Source organism: Notechis scutatus, chromosome 6 (genome assembly GCF_049901735.1).
Source record: "Notechis scutatus isolate UNSWTSFEM ecotype Mainland chromosome 6, rNotScu1.2, whole genome shotgun sequence".
NCBI lineage: Eukaryota > Metazoa > Chordata > Lepidosauria > Squamata > Elapidae > Notechis > Notechis scutatus.
This window is the reverse complement of record NC_142014.1, coordinates 51,004,808-51,022,206: the sequence shown is the minus strand read 5'-3', so window position 1 is coordinate 51,022,206 and position 17,399 is coordinate 51,004,808. Positions and strand designations below refer to the sequence as shown.

At 37.3% G+C, this 17,399-nt stretch overlaps 1 protein-coding gene across 2 annotated transcripts; it reads left to right on the top strand.

Moving 5' to 3' along the window:
* Window positions 1-212: 212 nt before the first annotated feature.
* Window positions 213-13,851, top strand: CCDC134 (coiled-coil domain containing 134). Of its 2 annotated transcripts, XM_087968237.1 has the most exons (8): window positions 213-357; window positions 4,713-4,749; window positions 6,758-6,870; window positions 7,906-8,027; window positions 9,278-9,362; window positions 10,029-10,210; window positions 12,161-12,232; window positions 12,911-13,851. In XM_087968237.1, the coding sequence occupies exons 3-8, from the start codon at window positions 6,768-6,770 to the stop codon at window positions 13,034-13,036; spliced, it is 690 nt and encodes a 229-aa protein (XP_087824363.1). In that variant the 5' UTR covers window positions 213-357; window positions 4,713-4,749; window positions 6,758-6,767; the 3' UTR covers window positions 13,037-13,851. The 2 variants fall into 2 exon arrangements, with proteins under 2 accessions (XP_087824363.1, XP_026550571.1); XM_026694786.2 differs by lacking the exon at window positions 4,713-4,749.
* The last annotated feature ends 3,548 nt before the right edge of the window (window positions 13,852-17,399 follow it).

The window sequence follows — 17,399 nt, the reverse complement described above, 5'->3', positions numbered from 1 at the left end:
TTTCAACGTACAAGCTTTCCAAAATAGTCTATAGTATGTTTGACTTCACGCTTCTGCTTCTGTAATTCAGAAAAGCGCCTTACAACTGCAAGTCAAAAAACAGCAATTTGAACGAGCCAAAGACTATAGTAGTAAACGGGGGGAAGGCCCCGCCAAAATTACAAGCGGAACTACAATGCGGGGGAGTTTGGGAAGCCGTTGGAGGAAGTGACGTATTAGTGTAGGGTATGAGGTTTGCTAACAGCAGGGGCAGTCAGCCGAAAAAAGGCTACTGGGAAAAGGAAGAGATGTTGCAGCATGACAGTCTCGTCGGAGTAAAGTCCTGCTGTGGCGAATGGTGGTTGATTGAGGCAGCTGGTAAGGATTTTTATTAGGCGTCTAGCAGCGATTGGTTGGATAACGAGCATTTCTCACGGTCTGAAAGCGGGAAAATATTCAGGGTGTATTACTGTTGAGCTGCAGATTTTGAGAGGTGATCTTGAACTGCAGGGCAAGCGGGAAAATACTTCATAATTTGCCCAGTGCCGGTTCTCCGAGACTCAAATGCTATAGATAAGATTGCATGTACAAAAAGGATAGCGCTAGGGAAGAGAGGCCTAAATGAGATATTAGTATTGTGAAGTCTAATGAATCTCTTAGGAGCGGCAAGTAGAAGACAGAAGGTCTTCCGTCTGTTGATAGGGTTTCTCTCTCTCTGTTTAGTAGATGGTTAAGCAGTTTCGAAGCACACGCGCCAAAATCCCGATTTTTTAAATATACCTTTACGTTTTTAATCGAGGATCCCGACTCCCATAATTCAGTCACCATGCTTTACACTCGCCACTCCACTCGCGGGAAAACAGCAACTCAATTAAATTGCCTGAAGACTTAGCGAAGATTCCGCCACGTTAATACTACTACTTTTGATGCCAGCTTGGCTACTGACGGCTTAACAGACGTTCAGTGTAGCGATTTTGGCAACAAGCTCGATAAAAATTTATTTTTTGTTATATGAATATATTTTGTAAGGTAATATACATAAATAAAATACCTACGTATTTAAATCTGTTCACCTAAAATGCTTGATTGCCTGGTGGTAAAAACTTTAGGTGGTTACTTGCAAGTAGAGTTTTTATATTTGGTTGGGTAGTCTCCTCTTGAATCTATAAAATTATCAGACAACTACAGATAGCCTTTGACAGATAACCACAACTGAGCCCAAAATGTCTGCTGTTAAGTGAGATGTTTGTTAAGTGAATTTTGCCCCAGTTTACGACCTTTCTTGCCACAGTTATTAAGTGAATCACCACAGTTGATTAGTAACACAGTTGTTAAGTGGATCTGTCTTCCCCATTGATTTTGCTTGTCAAAAGTGTGTAAAAAGTGATCACATGACCTTGGGACACAGTAATAGTAATAAGTATGAACCAGTTGCCAAGCATCTGAATTTTGATCACATGATCATAGGGATAAATCAAAGGTTGTAATGTGAAAATGGTCATAAATCACTTTTCAGTGCCATTGTAACTTTGAAAGGTCACTAAATGAACTATTGTAAGTCAAGGACCAACCTCCACACTGAAATAACATTAACCTTTAGAGGTAATGCAGTGACTATTGTATTGACTTCCTTCCTGAGGATCTGAAAGTGCACTATTGAATTCATGGCTTCCCCCATTTTTTGAAGCTACAGGTCTCTTGTGTTATCATCATTGACAAATTCCACTTGTCTACCTCATATGAAACCTACATTGGGTTTTGTGCAGTGATTGATTCTTGTTCCTTCAGCCAAAATTAGATTAAAGATTAGATGTATTGGAGAAGCAGATTAGAAAGATAGATTATGGTGATTTTGTATATTCTGATATGTCTTATATCCCTCACAGATTCAAAATGTTGGGTTATTAGGTGTTCATGCTATTACTCTAAATACTTTTATCTTGGAAATTTTCCTCAAACTCTCATCTGTACAGTTTTTGAAAGAAAGCTTTTATTTATATAAATATCAAAATGATTCTAGGTAAGAGCAATTTTGCTTGTTTTCTGTACTTTTGTTTATATTCCTCATGTTAATAAGTTTACTTATCAGTAATGATTTTCATTCTCAGTTTGTGGAATGGATAGTAATGCTAATAAAGAACAGAGTTGGGCCCTATAAGAGACTTACTACTAAATTCATAGTCAAGCTGTGGAATAGTTTACCAAAAGATCTAGTGAAGGCATCATCTAGAGGTCTTTAAAATAGATTTAGAGAATTTATGTAGGATAAAATAATAATAATTAATCATGATGGCTATATCTTCAGTATCAGTGGTAGCATATCTGTGAATACCTTTTTCAAAAAAATATGAATTGATGTAATTGCCGATGCCCTCCTTACAAAGGTCCTGTAGGAATTTAATTGTCACTGTGGGGACAGAATACTGGAATAAAGAGACTTTTTCTGTGATCTAGCATGACTCTGCTTGTATTCTCTCTTGGTGAATGGGTGTTCCTTTACAAAACTACAAGCAGCATTTAAGATTGAACTCACAGCCTGGTCTACAGACTTCTAATGGACTAATATATCTCTTGCTAGCTAGCTCCACCTGGTTCAGAATTAAGTGTATAATCTCAGGTACTATATAGGTAAGATGCTTGTTCTACCATGGTACGAAATGCGAATAATTTAAAATTAATAAAATATAAAATATATGTAAAGAATAAATAATAATATGATACATTTTCAAAATTATGAATCACCACTCATTAATCACTAAGGTTTCATAGATCTGAAAAACATTTCAAAATCATAGGTGGCAGAAGTCTAATTCCAGATATAATTATTGTTATCTACATTTTTATATACTTAGTTATATAAGTAATATTGTTTTTCTAAAACAATTCCAAAAACATGAATAGGTCAAATTCTGGCACTTGGAAACAATTTTAATATTAACCTTTATCATATCCAAAACACTGAACTAAAAAAACATACAGGTAGTCCTCGATTTACAACAGTTCATTTAGTGACAGTTCAAAGTTACAATGGCACTGAAAAAAAGTGACTTTTGACCATTTTTCACACTAATAACTGTTGCAGCATCCCCATGGTCACCCTACCTGATCATAATTCAGATACTTGAAAACTGGCTTATATTTATGATGGTTCAGTGTGCTGAGGTCATGTGATCACCTTTTGCAACCTTCTGACCAACTGTTGTGGTTAGCCAGCAGCAGGTGTGGATGGCTGAGGAGAGCAAGGACTCAGATGAAGGGCCAGGACCATTAGGGAGTGGATTGCTGCCTTCAGAGATTGTGGGGGCTGGGAGCAGCGATAAGGAGGTTCCCGAGGTGCCATGCAGGAAAGAGCAGCTACAACAGCACGGGCAACTCGGGAGTAAGGCTACAAGGTAATGGCCCCTCCTTCAAGAAGATAAAAGGCAGCTGTGAAGCGAACATTCTTTGTAGGAAGCAAAGACGTTTTGAAACTCAGCTTCGTGGACATTACAGTTGGTATTGGAAGACTCTTGTGTTGTAAACTTTCTTTTCTGTTTTTTGGCAGCCTTGCAAAAACTTCATAAGGCTCTTGTCGGAGCTAATTAGTTGGAAGCATCCTTTTATCTGTGAAGAAACGGGTTCTTAGCTGAAACATTAAAAGGTTGTGCCTTTGTCTTGTGTTTGCTCTCTTGGAACCAGGTTTGGGTCAGAACACCAACCGAGTCAATGGCAAAGGCAGATTCACAGCTGTGTTACTAACATAACAACTGCACTGATTTACTTAACAACTGGGGCAAGAAGGGTATGGGGCAAAATTCTCTTTAACAGTTGTCTTGCTTATAACAGAAAATTTGGGCTCACTTATGGTCCTGTGTCAAGGACTACCTGTATCAATTGTCCATGTGTTCTAATCCTATGATCATTTTTTGTGTTCATTTCTGCATTTTTCCAAGTTTGATTATATCCTTTTTCAGAAGGGCATCAGAATGGTTTCATATGTAGAGAGAAAGAGATCTGATACCACGAGCATGTTTTACAAAGTCCTGGTTGATCCCATGAAAAAACAATTCTAGTATGGGTGTTCAGGTTTGAGGATCTGGATAAAAATATGACTATTACATAGCAGGTTGGTGTCTGTTTGGTGAGATTTCATTTTGCATCACTTTGATTCATCAGAATATTTAGCATATGAAACAACAAAGACAGTAGTCCTCAACTTACAATAGTTCATTTAGTGAGAAAAGCAACTTGTGACCATTTTTCACATTTATGATGTTTGCAGCATCCCCATGATCATGTGATCAAAATTCAGATTCTTGCCAGCTGGTTCATATTTATGACCATTGCAGCATCCTGGGGTCATGTGATCCCCTTTTGAAACCTTCTGACAAAGTCAAGGAGGAAACCAGATTCACTTAAGAACCAGGTTATTAACTTATAAACTGCAGTGATACACTTAACAACTTGAGCAAGAAATGTTGTAAAATGTGGAAAAATTCACCTAACAAATGTCTCACTTAACAAGAGAAATTTTGGGCTCAGTTGTGTATGTCAGGGACTGCTTGTACACATCTCTGTAACTTGTGTCCTTTATTATGTTAAGAAGCACAGCATTTGCAGTGTAAATAATTTCTATTAATTATGTTCCATTTGATGTTTACTTGGGGTTTTTTCATGACATGAAGCAATTTATTGAGCCAACTTTTTCTTTTCAACAGACTTCTTTGCTTATATAGTCTCTCCTTTTTCCACACTTCATGACTAAATTGAGTCAGTTGCAGCATGTTTAAGGTTTATCCTTTAAAGCTTATTTGAAATTATAGTACAGTGCTATATAATGATTCAGTGTTTACAGATGCACAAAGTTAAAGTTGTGTTAAGGTTTGGTTTAAAATTATCCCAGTTGCTATTTCATTTTGCATTCAGTAAAATACAGTTTTGTTAATCTTTCCAAATGTTCTGATACAAAAAATCTAAACCATATCTGTGGAATATCTATGTCAGGATTCCAAGTAATAATTCCATAGCAAGCAAAACTCCGAGGCAGGTGAATTCCTCAAAGAATAGCTTTGTTGGAAATATATTGGCAGAGGTCTGGTGAAAACTGATTCTAAAGAGTCCTGCAGTTTTCACCTAATTAAAAGTAAATGTTTTTTCTCTTTCTCAAAACAATCAGTCATATGGTCCAATCACGGTGCGGTCTGACAACCGGGTAGCATCACTCTGCCTTCGTCCGACCAGGTGTGAGAATGTCCTTGATTCCCAAGAGAAAGTGTTTTGTTTCGGCTACAGAATCCCCTCTATCTCAAATCCCTTTTCCTTATCCCTCAGGTCTAATGTGGCAACACTGAAGAGGTAAAAATGGCTTCGGTCAGGTCAGCTTCAGGGTTGACAGTCTATATGGCTATTGTCTTCTCTTTCCATTGAGTATTCAGGAATGATACCAATAAAGGTGAATATTTATAGCTCAGGGTTGGCTGTTTTCTTGCAGATGTTTCATCACTCAAACTAGATAGCATCATCAGTAGTAGCACCTAGTTTTGGTAATGAAACGTCTGCAAAAAAAACAACCAAGCTCAGAGAACAGTGACTCCTTATTCAGGAGTGATTAAAGACCTTTCCATTTCTTTCCAATTTCTTTGGATAAATCATGTCCACCATACGAGTAATGTTCTCTTTAAGGATTTTTGGCATGTTGCTTTTTTCAGTATTATTGATGCAGAGCACCCTGCATTTACTGTAGCAGCTGTTTCCAAGATAGCAGATTGGTTTAATGTTTTCTGTAGAAATAGATGCCATGGACAATAACAGCGTGAGAAGAATAGTATTGTGAAATATCAGGATTTCTATTCCTTTACTAATAAATTCTGGTTTCACATTTATGGATTGCCCAAAACATTTTAATTGTTTTTTACTCCCAATCTAGTATCCTTAGCAAGTTCTCTCTTTTCCAGTGCTTTGAAAAGTTTGTTCCTGCAGCTGTTAAGATATATCTTAGCACATTGTGATTTTTCTCATTTATGTTTTCTGGAATTATACTTAATTGAAGTGTCTTTGGTTTCAGTTCATATTTTAGTTTAAGGATTTTTTAAAATAAATTGTATTATTTTCCAGTACTTTTCTGAGGTTTTTTAAATATAAACATTACATGTGCTGTCTATTGAAGAGATATGGAATACCTTAAGTGTGTATTGACTAATGCCCCTTACCAAAAATATATACAGTATACAGTACTGTAGATACTAAAAGCACAGCAGGAATAAACAAACACAGTTCCTGCTTTACTGTAGTGAATTTCTCATAGACTGAATATCCTGAATCCATTTTAATAACATGAATTGATTTTGGATATATATTGCCAAATTAGACATGAGTGACATTCAGATTGTCTCTGAGGCAGGTAAAGAAATGATTGGCTAAAATTTGGAACATATTTATCTATTTTGAACCCACTTTTACTGTACTTACAAGTACGTATCTAATACTCCTTTCTCCTCCTACTTTTGTCACTACAATAACAACCCTGTGACTTGGACTGAGAGAAAGCGACTGTTTCAAAGTCATCTAGCTAGTTTTTATGCAGAGCTAGGATTCATAGCCTCCTGATTTCTAGCCTGGTGCCTTAATGCTAGACCAAGTTGTCTCTTGTTCCTGATGTACTGTACTACCATTCACAGATTATAACTAACTAGGTTGACAGTGTGTACCCATTGTCTGTTATGGGGTGGATATGTTTTTAATGTGAATCACAGAAATTTGTTATTTCTCTGTCACTATCTTTTCCCCCCCTCCAATATAGGATTTTAATAATGGATTATTTCATGGCTTGCACATTTCTCTTTACCCTGATATTACCAAGAGGTATGACTACTGACACAGAGAAGAAAAGCTCAGATTCAGGATTGGAAATCTGTATCCTTCTTCCAGTTTTGGGTCTTGGATTTGAAATTTGCCACCTTCACATTTCATAGATAGACTAGGAGCAAGATGAAATTGTCTACTAAATTGGGACAATCTTGAGGCATCATGTGGAATACCTCTGGATTCATTAGAGACCTTTTTGAATGGTCTGCAGTGTTACAGAGTTCCTGGGCTGCTATAATCTGCAGCTTGACAAAGAGTTATTGGGACATAATAAAAGAAAACATTAATGTCTTCCATACTCATATCCTACTTAATGTCTTCCAAAATGAAGACCAAATCAAGTGTGTGCTCATCCATGTGTTTTGGAGCTACAATTATTTCTGACGATCCCATGGTTGTCTTAGAATCCATCAACACTGGAAAACCTTATCCCATCCCTCAGTCATAGAGGTTGAAGTCATCCCAAATTGAAAGTCTCAGGAACTCCAATATCAACCTGACATGAATTTCAGGTGCTCATGAAGGGCCACCTCTGAGCAGCTGGGTGGTCAGCATTTCAAGATGTAGGCTCTTACAACCAATCATTTTGGAGTAGTGTTCCTTATCACCTTAAAGTTCTCATGAACTGTCACAAAACAACTCTGGGTTTGGTATTGTGACTGAAGTAGGATCTGAAATCATCTGGCAAATTTCCAATATACCCATTTTTGTACAACTAAGTCTCAGTAATATGTATTGAGTTCATGTGTTTGTCTCCCATCTTGTCATAGATGAGTGCAATCCTATTCTGCATAGGTCTGGTATTTACCAATAAGATCTAAAGAGAGGCACCAGATAATTCAGGCACCTGAATTTGGGTGACTAGTATATTTCAGATTGGCATTTGTAGATTTCTGTTAAGATAGGTGCTTAGATTCTATAGTTTAAAAAACCAGCTACTTGGTGAAATGTTTATCTTTGAAGAGGTATAATTAAAGTCAAAAAGATAGATTGGAAGATTATGCTGTGTATTGTTATGTTGATGAGGCCATAGAACAAAATATGGGACTTCTGATCTGTATGGTACACTTGACCAAGACACAGATAAGAAACTGTTTGAAGTAAAGCGCAAAGACCAAATGAATGCACTGAAGAACCTGATTGAACTCGATGATGTCAACCAGCAGTACAAGATTATAGACATCATGCTTAAGGGTCTTTTCAAGGTAAGCCTTGCTTAACTGATCCCCATTTTTTTTTATTATAGCATGTTTCTTGAATACTCCTAAATCAGTATTAGGAAAATAATGGAAAGTTTAGCCCCTATGTCATTAGCTAATTGGATTGTGAGCTAATTCAACGGGGAGAAAAAGCATTCACAATCCCACAAAGTAGATTGCTGAAAAATTTAGCAGCAGCCATTCTGAGCAGTTCTCTTTTATGATTTGGCAGCCAAGTGTTTGGGAAGAGAAGATCATGTCTCTTGGATATACAGGTAGTCCTCGACCTACAACCTTAATTTAGCCCAAAATTTATGTTGCTAAGCAAGACAATTGTTAAATGAGTTTTGCTCCATGTTATGGCCTTTTTTGACATAGTTGTTAAGTGAATCACTGCATTTGTTAAATTAGAAACACAGTTGTTAAGTGAATCTGGCTTTCCCATTGACTTTGCTGGAAGGTCAAAAAATGTGATCATATGACCTCAGGACATTGCAACTGTCATAAATACATACAAGTTGCCAAGCATTCAAATTTTAATCATGTGACCATAGGAATGGTTCAATTGTAAGTGTGAAAAAAGGTCATAAGTCACTTTTTTCAGTGCTGTTGTAACTTCAAACTATCACTAAACAAATGGTTGTAATTTCTTGGGGACAGCTTTGAGTTTACAGTAGTTACCTGTAAATGTTTTTAATCAGCTACCTTTTCATGAGTTTTATCTCCTTGGCAAAGGTTAATATAGAAGGACAATTTCAATAGCTATTTCATCAATATATCTTGGCTGCATTCACTTAATACTTTCCTATGCCTAGTACGGAGCATCAAGACCTATTTCTTTCTTAGTATAAAAATACAGCACCCTGATATGTTTTGAATAATGATTTTTTGGTCATAGTTGAGGAACTTTAGTCTTAATCTCCTGGCAAAATGTACATGGTACATGTACTTCAGATACCAGGGCAGCCTCTAACCTGATGCCCTTCAGATATCTTATAATACAAGTTCCATATTTCCTATCTAGAAGACATAATTTGGGTCAGCTGGGTAAGATATTTATTTTATTATTCTGCAAATTATTCTGCCGTGGCTCCTTTTCTAAATTCTCTAGCCAGTTACATTAGCTAGGTATCTTTCTCCAACAGATTAGAAGAAAAGATTGGGGAAGGGGAATTAAGAAGGGACTTGCTAGCACACATATCATAGTTGGGGCAGCATTGGCATAAGTTGACATGAATTTCTGTTGTGATGGGCAGGTTCTTGAAGACTCACGAGCAGTACTTATAGCAGCAGATGTTTCACCAGATGGGCCATTTTCTCATGATGAGAAGATAAAGGATGGTACAAACTTTTTGTCTTCTAATCACAGTTTCTTTGTCCATTACCTTTTATCCATTAAATATATAGCTTTGAATTGTTAAGCAATAAAGTTATGTCATATTGACTACTCTTTCTTAGTTACTTCTATTTTTTTACATTGTTATTTATAATAGTCATAAGTGGTGAATAGAACCCACATGCATGATATATGAAACTTGAAACAGACCAGAGTCTTGCTATTTTACTTTAGTATTTGAAGGGAAAATAGTATTTTAGGAGATGGCCAATAACATGATTGATATTTTGAATTTCCTCAATTAAATCTCCATTTAATCCCGGGTGTAGATATAAATAAGTAGGTATCTAGATATTCATACATAAATGTCTGTATTAAAGAAGTTATGTTCTAAGCCAGAGATCAGCTCTCTTTTTCTAAGCATTTAGGTAACATATTTGAATTTCCAAATGCTGCACTTCATTAGTCTGGATTAATGATATGCCTGTATTTTTATATTAATTAGCTTAATCACTAATATAGGTGAGAATCCTTATTCTTCTGTCTTTTCTTTCTTTCCCTTGATTAGGAAAAATGTTTTATTTTAATTAATACTTATTCGAAAGCAATGTTTCAAGTGTGTTGAATAATTAGATTGTTCTGAGTTTTTCATTGTAACTCTCTTTTCTTAGCCTATTCCCATGTGGTAGAGAATACTGCTTTTTTTGGGGATGTAGTCCTACGTTTTCCCAAAATAGTGCATCACTACTTTGATCGCAACTCCAATTGGAACAACCTCATTCGCTGGGGGATCAGCTTCTGCAACCAGACAGGCGTATTTGATCAAGGTCCCCACTCACAAGTATTAGGATTGGTAAGACAGTATGCCTGCTTGGCACCTTCTCTTCGTTTATTCTTTAGAATTGGGTAGTAATTTATTGAAATTGGGTTAAAGTTTGAGGAAAACAAATATTTGCTTGAAATGTTTCAGGATGTCTCTATAGAAAAAGAAATTGTGGATAAACTGCACATAGTTAACTGTTAATGTTAGATATAGGTATATTCCAGAAAAGGTATTCAGCAGGTTCTGACCAGTTCTGGAGAACCGATAGTGGAAATTTTGAGTAGTTTGGAGAACCGGTAGCATAAATTTTGATAATACCACCTCTGACTGGCCCCGTCTCCATCTATTCTCTGCCTCCTGAGTCCCAGCTGATCTGCAGGTTAGTGGGGTGGGGAGGGAATGGGATTTTGCAGTAATCTTCCCCTGGAGTGAGGTATAAATGGAGATTTTGCAGTATTCTTCCCCTGCCACGCCCACCAGGCCATGCCCACCAGACCATACCACACCCACCAGGCCACGCCCACAAAATTGGTAGTAAAAAAATTTGAATCCCACCACTGGTATATTCTAATACAAATGATTGCAATTTCTTAGCCAATATTTTAAATAGTGTTTTATAGGCTGTGTTTGTCTGTTTCCTGCTCAGAGTTTCTTCTGATAGATGGGCAGTATGGAAGTTTGTTTAATAATAAATAAGTGCTTGTATAGGCATTTTACATATTCTACTTAGATCAGAGTTCCCCAACATTTCCAGTTTTGCAAATTGGGGACGGACAGGATGGTTCCAAGCAGCCGGCAAGCGCACACACAAACACACACAGCTCCATTTGTGCAATCAGCATGCACGTGTGCCTGCAGCTCATGCAAATGGAGCACGCTTGCATGCACACATATTCTACTCGCACAAGTCAGGATGCACGTGTTTGCACGCACTTGCCAGCCATTTAGAATTCTTTATTGGCCAAGTGTGATTGGACACACAAGGAAGAATTCTAAATGGACTGCAAGCACGGACATCCCGACTTTCCGTGGCTGGTTGCAATCCCCTCACAGCCCACAGATTGGGGACCCCTGACTTAGATGACTGGTTTACACAAAAGTTGCATATTTATTACAACAGATAATTTGCTTTTGTAGTATCTACATAGGCATATAGAAACATACTGATACCATCTTAATAGTATGGTCTTCTGATTTAGCACATATGTACTTTCTAAGCCAGGGGTAGTCAACCTTTTTATACCTACCACCCACTTTTGTATCTCTGTTAGTAGTAAAATTTTCTCTAACCGCCCACCGGTTCCACAGTAATGGTGATTTATAAAGTAGGGGACAAAACCCCTACTGCCCACCATGAAAGCTGGAACGCCCACTAGTGGGCGGTAGGGACCAGGTTGACTACCACTGTTCTAAGCTATGAAGTTGAAAAAGCAGTCAGGACAAAGATAGCAATCAACAACTTTGGTATTGTTTTGCAAAAACATTTCTTGGATAGGTCCATAAAATTAGCAGGAATTGAGCTTAGAAGATTAGTAGGATATTGGTTTTTCCTCTTCACATTGTAAGACTACACAAAGTCTATTTAAAATCTTTATAATTTGCATAGCTGGTAGCACAGCATAGATGGTTATTGGATTAATAAGTCAGCTCAGAAATTCCATGCAAAAGTTGGTATACAGTATGCTTTATTTTGCTGCTTTGAGAGAATTTGCAATTAAAATACCAAATGAGAAAAGTAGGAGATGTATTTTTACTTTATTAATTAATTTGTCTTTTATGAAGTCAAATGACTTATTAATTTGCCCATGGTGACCCTGGGGGATTAACATCACATAAAAACAATTGAAAAAACATTGTTGAATTCTGAAGCAGATAATTTCTACAAGGATGCACGTAGGGGCCAGGACTAAGAGGTTAGTAAGAAGGAGGGATAATAATATACTTTAGATGATAATTATTTTAACATATTTTCTTCCACAGATGGCTCAAGAGCTAGGAATTAGTGAAAGATCTCCAGATTACCAGAATCCCTTTAAAGCAGACAATTCTGAAGTAAGAGTCCATTTTATCTATTCCTATCTCTCTCCCCCCTCCCCCTCCCAGTTATTGACAACTTTCTTATGAAGAAAGGGGCAACACTTGCTTGATAGCAGTAGTTTTTCTTCACAACAATAAATCAGAATTTTTCTCTGTAGTGATCCTATGCAGCCAATCAAATGCATATTTGCTTATATTACCTCAAAGTAGCACAGATGATTACCTCCATACAGTTCTTCAGATATTAGCTTGAATTGGCAATAATGGTATGGTCACCTTGGAAACACATCTGAAGCTGGTCAATTTAGCACATAGGAATGTATGGACTTCCATTCAATATTGTTCTAAGTCACTTACTCATTTACTGCAGAGAGATGCAGGATGACTTTCCCATGATGTCCCTTTCAGCATCCATTATGTGCAAGGGGATACTATGACCCTTAGAACTAAGAATTCTAAAATAGTCTTAATCTTGTGGATTTGCTTTCTCTTTCTTGTATGGAGTTCCAAATGTTTGGGGCAAAAGTACAGGGAGTTTGGTGTTCTGATTAGTAACTAGCTATTATCTCCTGAAGATCACTGAAATGTCAGAGAAAAACTGGTGCAACTAAAAGGAAGAGAGTTAGCAACCAAAAAAGTGTTATGCACACTTTTGATACCAGAATCCCTAAACTCATTGTGTTTACTTTTTAGTTTTTCCCTGGTGCTAACACATTCCAGAAGGCTCTTCGGGAGGAAGAGAAGCGAAGAAAGAAAGAGGAGAAACGAAAGGAAATTCGCAAGGGGCCTCGCATCTCACGCTCACAGTCTGAGTTGTAATTTTAATGTCATTTGCCCTATCACTGAAACTTTGGGAGTTAAAACATCTGAAAAGGAAGGAATGTCCTTTTGTAACCTCAGGAAAATGACAAGCTTTTGAAAGGCTAGGGCTTAGAAGTGGCATTCTTTCAACAGGACATTGGTACCTACTAAATACCTAGATAGAGACCATGAGGTTTCAGTGCATATTTCCTTATGGGAAGAAAGACTTTTCCAAGTATCTGGAATGTATAGAGTATGTCAGGGACTGTTCTTCGTGTGTATTTTTATCTCTCGTGGCTTTGCCAGTTTGTAATGCTAAGAGTTTTAGGAAAATGGGGCAAGAAGAGAGGGAATTAATTCTGTGGTATATGCCATGTCTGCCATTTATCACATGTAATACTATGTATCATTATGCAATCAGAAAAGTAATATATTATTGCTGCAGATTTTGTTCCTGGACAGCAAACAATTTCTTTGAGAAACTTTTGAATTCTGTTAGAGATGCACAAACTTGGAAATATTAATTAGAGATAAAGTACTCTTCAAACACTTTTTCTTTAAGTTATATGAAATGTGATTGGGAGCTGGGATATATCAAAGATATATTGTTCCTTAAAATGCCATAATAATAATAATAATAATAATTCAGAGGCCCTGTAGGTAATATCAAGTGTTATCTGGTTGTCAAGCTTCCTTCATTTTATAAGGCTGTTAAAGTATTTTCTCCTAAAAAGGAAGAAAAGCTTTTGGTTGAGAAGATAGTCAATAAGGCTGTGCTCCACAAAATAATAACTTTATTTGAACAAGAGAATAAAGTACCAAGGTAAAGTAAATCTGTATGATCATTTCATAATGCAGTATTACTATCACTACATGAATGAAAATTACTGAAAGGCTTACAGAATTCCAGTGTCAGTTTTTAGTTGCTAGCTTTTGCAAGACTACTTTTGAATTTCATTTGTAGTACTGTGTGTATAGATCTAGTTGTAAACCATGTATATTTACCTTTATTGTCTGGTAATCAACTTTATCTTGATTATTATAAGATACCCATTTGGCCTTAGGTCTAATACTATAAAAAAGCAAAGGCTAACCATATGGCTTTTGTTCTTTTTGTTTGTTTTTACCATTATACCACAAAAAATGACCAATAGTAAGTTTAACATATGGGTAGTGAAAGTATGGAAGCATATTTTTGCTACTCTTGCCTGATTGTTTCACAGGAAGAAGTCACCTTTTTTCTCAACATTTTCAAGCGTTCTATTGTAAACCATCTGCCGGCTGCTCGGACTTGCTGGGCCTCACACAGAACAGGGCGGCGCCGGATGTTGAAGAAGCAGAGCGAGCCGGAGATCATTAGCCACCTCTTTCGCAGCACAAGAAGAACAGGGCAGGTGCCGGACCATTGGAGAAGCGGGAGCAAAGCCGGAGATTAGTAGCTGCCTCTTTCGGCGCAGAAAGCTTCCCCTCTTCAGCCGGGCTGGTCTCCTCCTTCTCTGCCTGTTTGTTCTGTGGCCGAGGAGGAGGAGACCAGCTGAGAAGCACGCTGCCAGGCGGGGCCACGCGGCGCAGGGCAACACGCCACCGCCCAGCCCTGGCGAGGGAAAGCAGTGGGCGCCTCCCGGGCGGTGGCCTTGGCCCCGCTACCAGGGAGTGGCTGCCCAGCTCCGTGTTGTGTGTGCAATTTTTGGCGCGCGGCGCGGGGTCTCTTGGCCGCCCCAATTTTTTTCAGAGGGGAATTTTTTTTCAGAGGCGGGCCGTATTAAAATGACCAACGGGCCGGATGTGTCCGCAGGCCGTAGTTTGCCCACCCCTGATCTAGAGAGTGCTATAAAACACTATGGGATTGTATATAAGTCTAAGTGCTATTGCTATTGTTATTCTATGAAGGCATACACTTGAAGCAGAGTTCAGGTTTCATCTTAATTGTTAATTTTACACTAGAAATCAGCTGGTTTAGGGTCAAATATGATTATTGTTCTTTTCCCAATCTACAGTTCTTCATTGGTGACTTAAACTATGGATTTGCACATAGCCACACACAATCAAGCTGTGTGCATTTGGCACGAACCTTTACAGCATTTGGTAGAATGGGTAGTTTTTGTTAAGGACTGAAGTTGAGTGGAACTAGGAGATCTCTCTGTACATTAAGATAACTGGAATATTACACACCCCACACTTCTGGTAACATTGCCTAAAAGGTAATTTGCTCTTGGCAGGGGATTCTTTTGTGTAGGAGGAGGCTTTCAGGGGATATTGCATTTTGACATGGCTGGAAATTTATTTTCTAAACAGATAACCAGCTATGCTTGGTTTGGGGAAGTATATGTATTTAAATTGGAAATTGACTTTGCTTTTCTTGAATAAAATTAAAGTTTAAAAAAAACCCCACTTGGACTTCTCATTCTTGTGAGCTGTCAGTGTGTCACAGGGAGAGGTGAGAAGGATTTATCATTTTTAGGTTGGGTAGTTCTTATATTCAGAAAAAGCTGCTTTAATATTGTTAACTTAGCTGATAAGGTAACAACATTTTTAATCAATTGTATCTAACTTTATAAAAGTTTTTTCTAATTGGCTTTGCAGCTGAAAACTGTTTCAGTCGGTAGCCATACTAATCATTTTTAATTTAAAAGCCAAAAGTATGCTTTCATTCACTGAACTATTATGTTTGCAAATTGTGGTTGAACCTAAGGCATTGGCAAACTAATATTAAGAGGGCCATGTCTCTAGTTAGTTAGGTACCAAATCATGCAGGTCTTTAAGTATGGATATGTACAGTCTGTGTCTTGAATCAAATTTAGAACAGCAAGTGCAGCTCTTTCAGAATGAGCATAATGTAATTCCACTTGGCTATATCAGTTCAAGTCCATGTAGATATACAAAAAGCTAGATGGTGCTTGTGGACCACCTTCAACAGTAGCTCAGCATATTTCACATCATAGTAGTCCAAACATAATTTTACCATTCAGGGATATAGACATCTTTTGCAATCTCAATGGTTACAACTATGAATTATGTTTTTATTTTTAAAAAAAATGACTTTATGAGGTTTGAGTTAAAATAATTACTTGCTAGTTTTTCTTTACTGTTCATCTTCAACGATACTTGGACATGTTGATTCAACAATATGAATTACTTCATTATTTCGAGAGCTGTTGTTGGTAAAATGTCAGTATATAACATATAAAAATATTCTTTCATTTTTTTCCTTTGCCTAAATAATAGAATTATGAGGAATTTCTGCCCAAATTTTGGAAGGGCAAAATCTTTAAATTAATTTTTATGTTGTCATTTGGTATTTCACAAAGATATGAAATTGGATCCAATTATTTAGGCCATGTAGTCCAATCCCATATTCAGTACAGGGGTCCAAATTAAAGTACCATCAATAAGTGGCTGTGATTAAATACATCCAGTGAAAAGCCAATGGTCAATAGATGGTTAGTATCAGACCAGAACCAGGGATATCCAGGTTAAAGTTCATCTTAATGCATTATACATTTTTACTCCCATGGATTTATCCAACCCCTTTTTAAAATCATCCAGGTTAATGGCCATCACCACATTCTGTGGAAATGACTTCCACAGATCAATAATGTGCTATATCCATGATTCCCAAACTACATCATTAATCACAGAGTATTCCAAACATTATACAATTTTCTCATAGGAACTTGTTTAAGGCCCTGAATCGTATTGGTTGCCCTGTACTGTCTTTTTCTAGCTGTGTTATATTCTTTTTCTCAAGTGTAATGGCCAAAATTGAATGTAAGATGGTACATGCATGCAGATATATTATAGTTTCATATAATAAAATTACAATTTAGACAATTTTGTTTTCAATTCTTTTCCAAATGATTCCTTGCATATACCATTTTCATGGTTCAGTTGACTGAATCAACATTTTCATTTTGCTACCTGTAATGACCCCAATATACACTGCTCAAAAAAATAAAGGGAACACAAAAATAAGACATCCTAGATCTGAATGAATGAAATATTCTTATTAAATACTTTGTTCGTTACATAGTTGAATGTGCTGACAACAAAATCACACAAAAATTATCAATGGAAATCAAATTTAGCAACCCATGGAGGTCTGGATTTGGAGTTACACTCAAAATTAAAGTGGAAAAAAAACACTACAGGCTGATCCAACTTTGATGTAATGTCCTTAAAACAAGTCAAAATGAGGCTGAGTAGTGAGTGTGGCCTCCACGTGCCTGTATGACCTCCCTACAATGCCTGGGCATGCTCCTGATGAGGTGGCAGATGGTCTCCTGAGGGATGTCTTCCCACACCTGGGCTAAAGCATCCCCCAACTCCTGGACAGTCTGGTGCAACGTGGCGTTGGTGGATGGAGCGAGACATGATGTCCCAG

Excerpts from the sequence above, each read along its gene's own strand:
- CCDC134 (XM_026694786.2), top strand. The coding sequence starts at position 6,768 with ATGGATTATTTCATGGCTTGCACATTTCTCTTTACCCTGATATTACCA. Across the intron at positions 6,871-7,905 it reads AGATTCAGGATTGGAAATCT|ATAAGAAACTGTTTGAAGTA; the intron begins GTATCCTTCTTC and ends ACCAAGACACAG. Across the intron at positions 8,028-9,277 it reads TGCTTAAGGGTCTTTTCAAG|GTTCTTGAAGACTCACGAGC; the intron begins GTAAGCCTTGCT and ends TGTGATGGGCAG.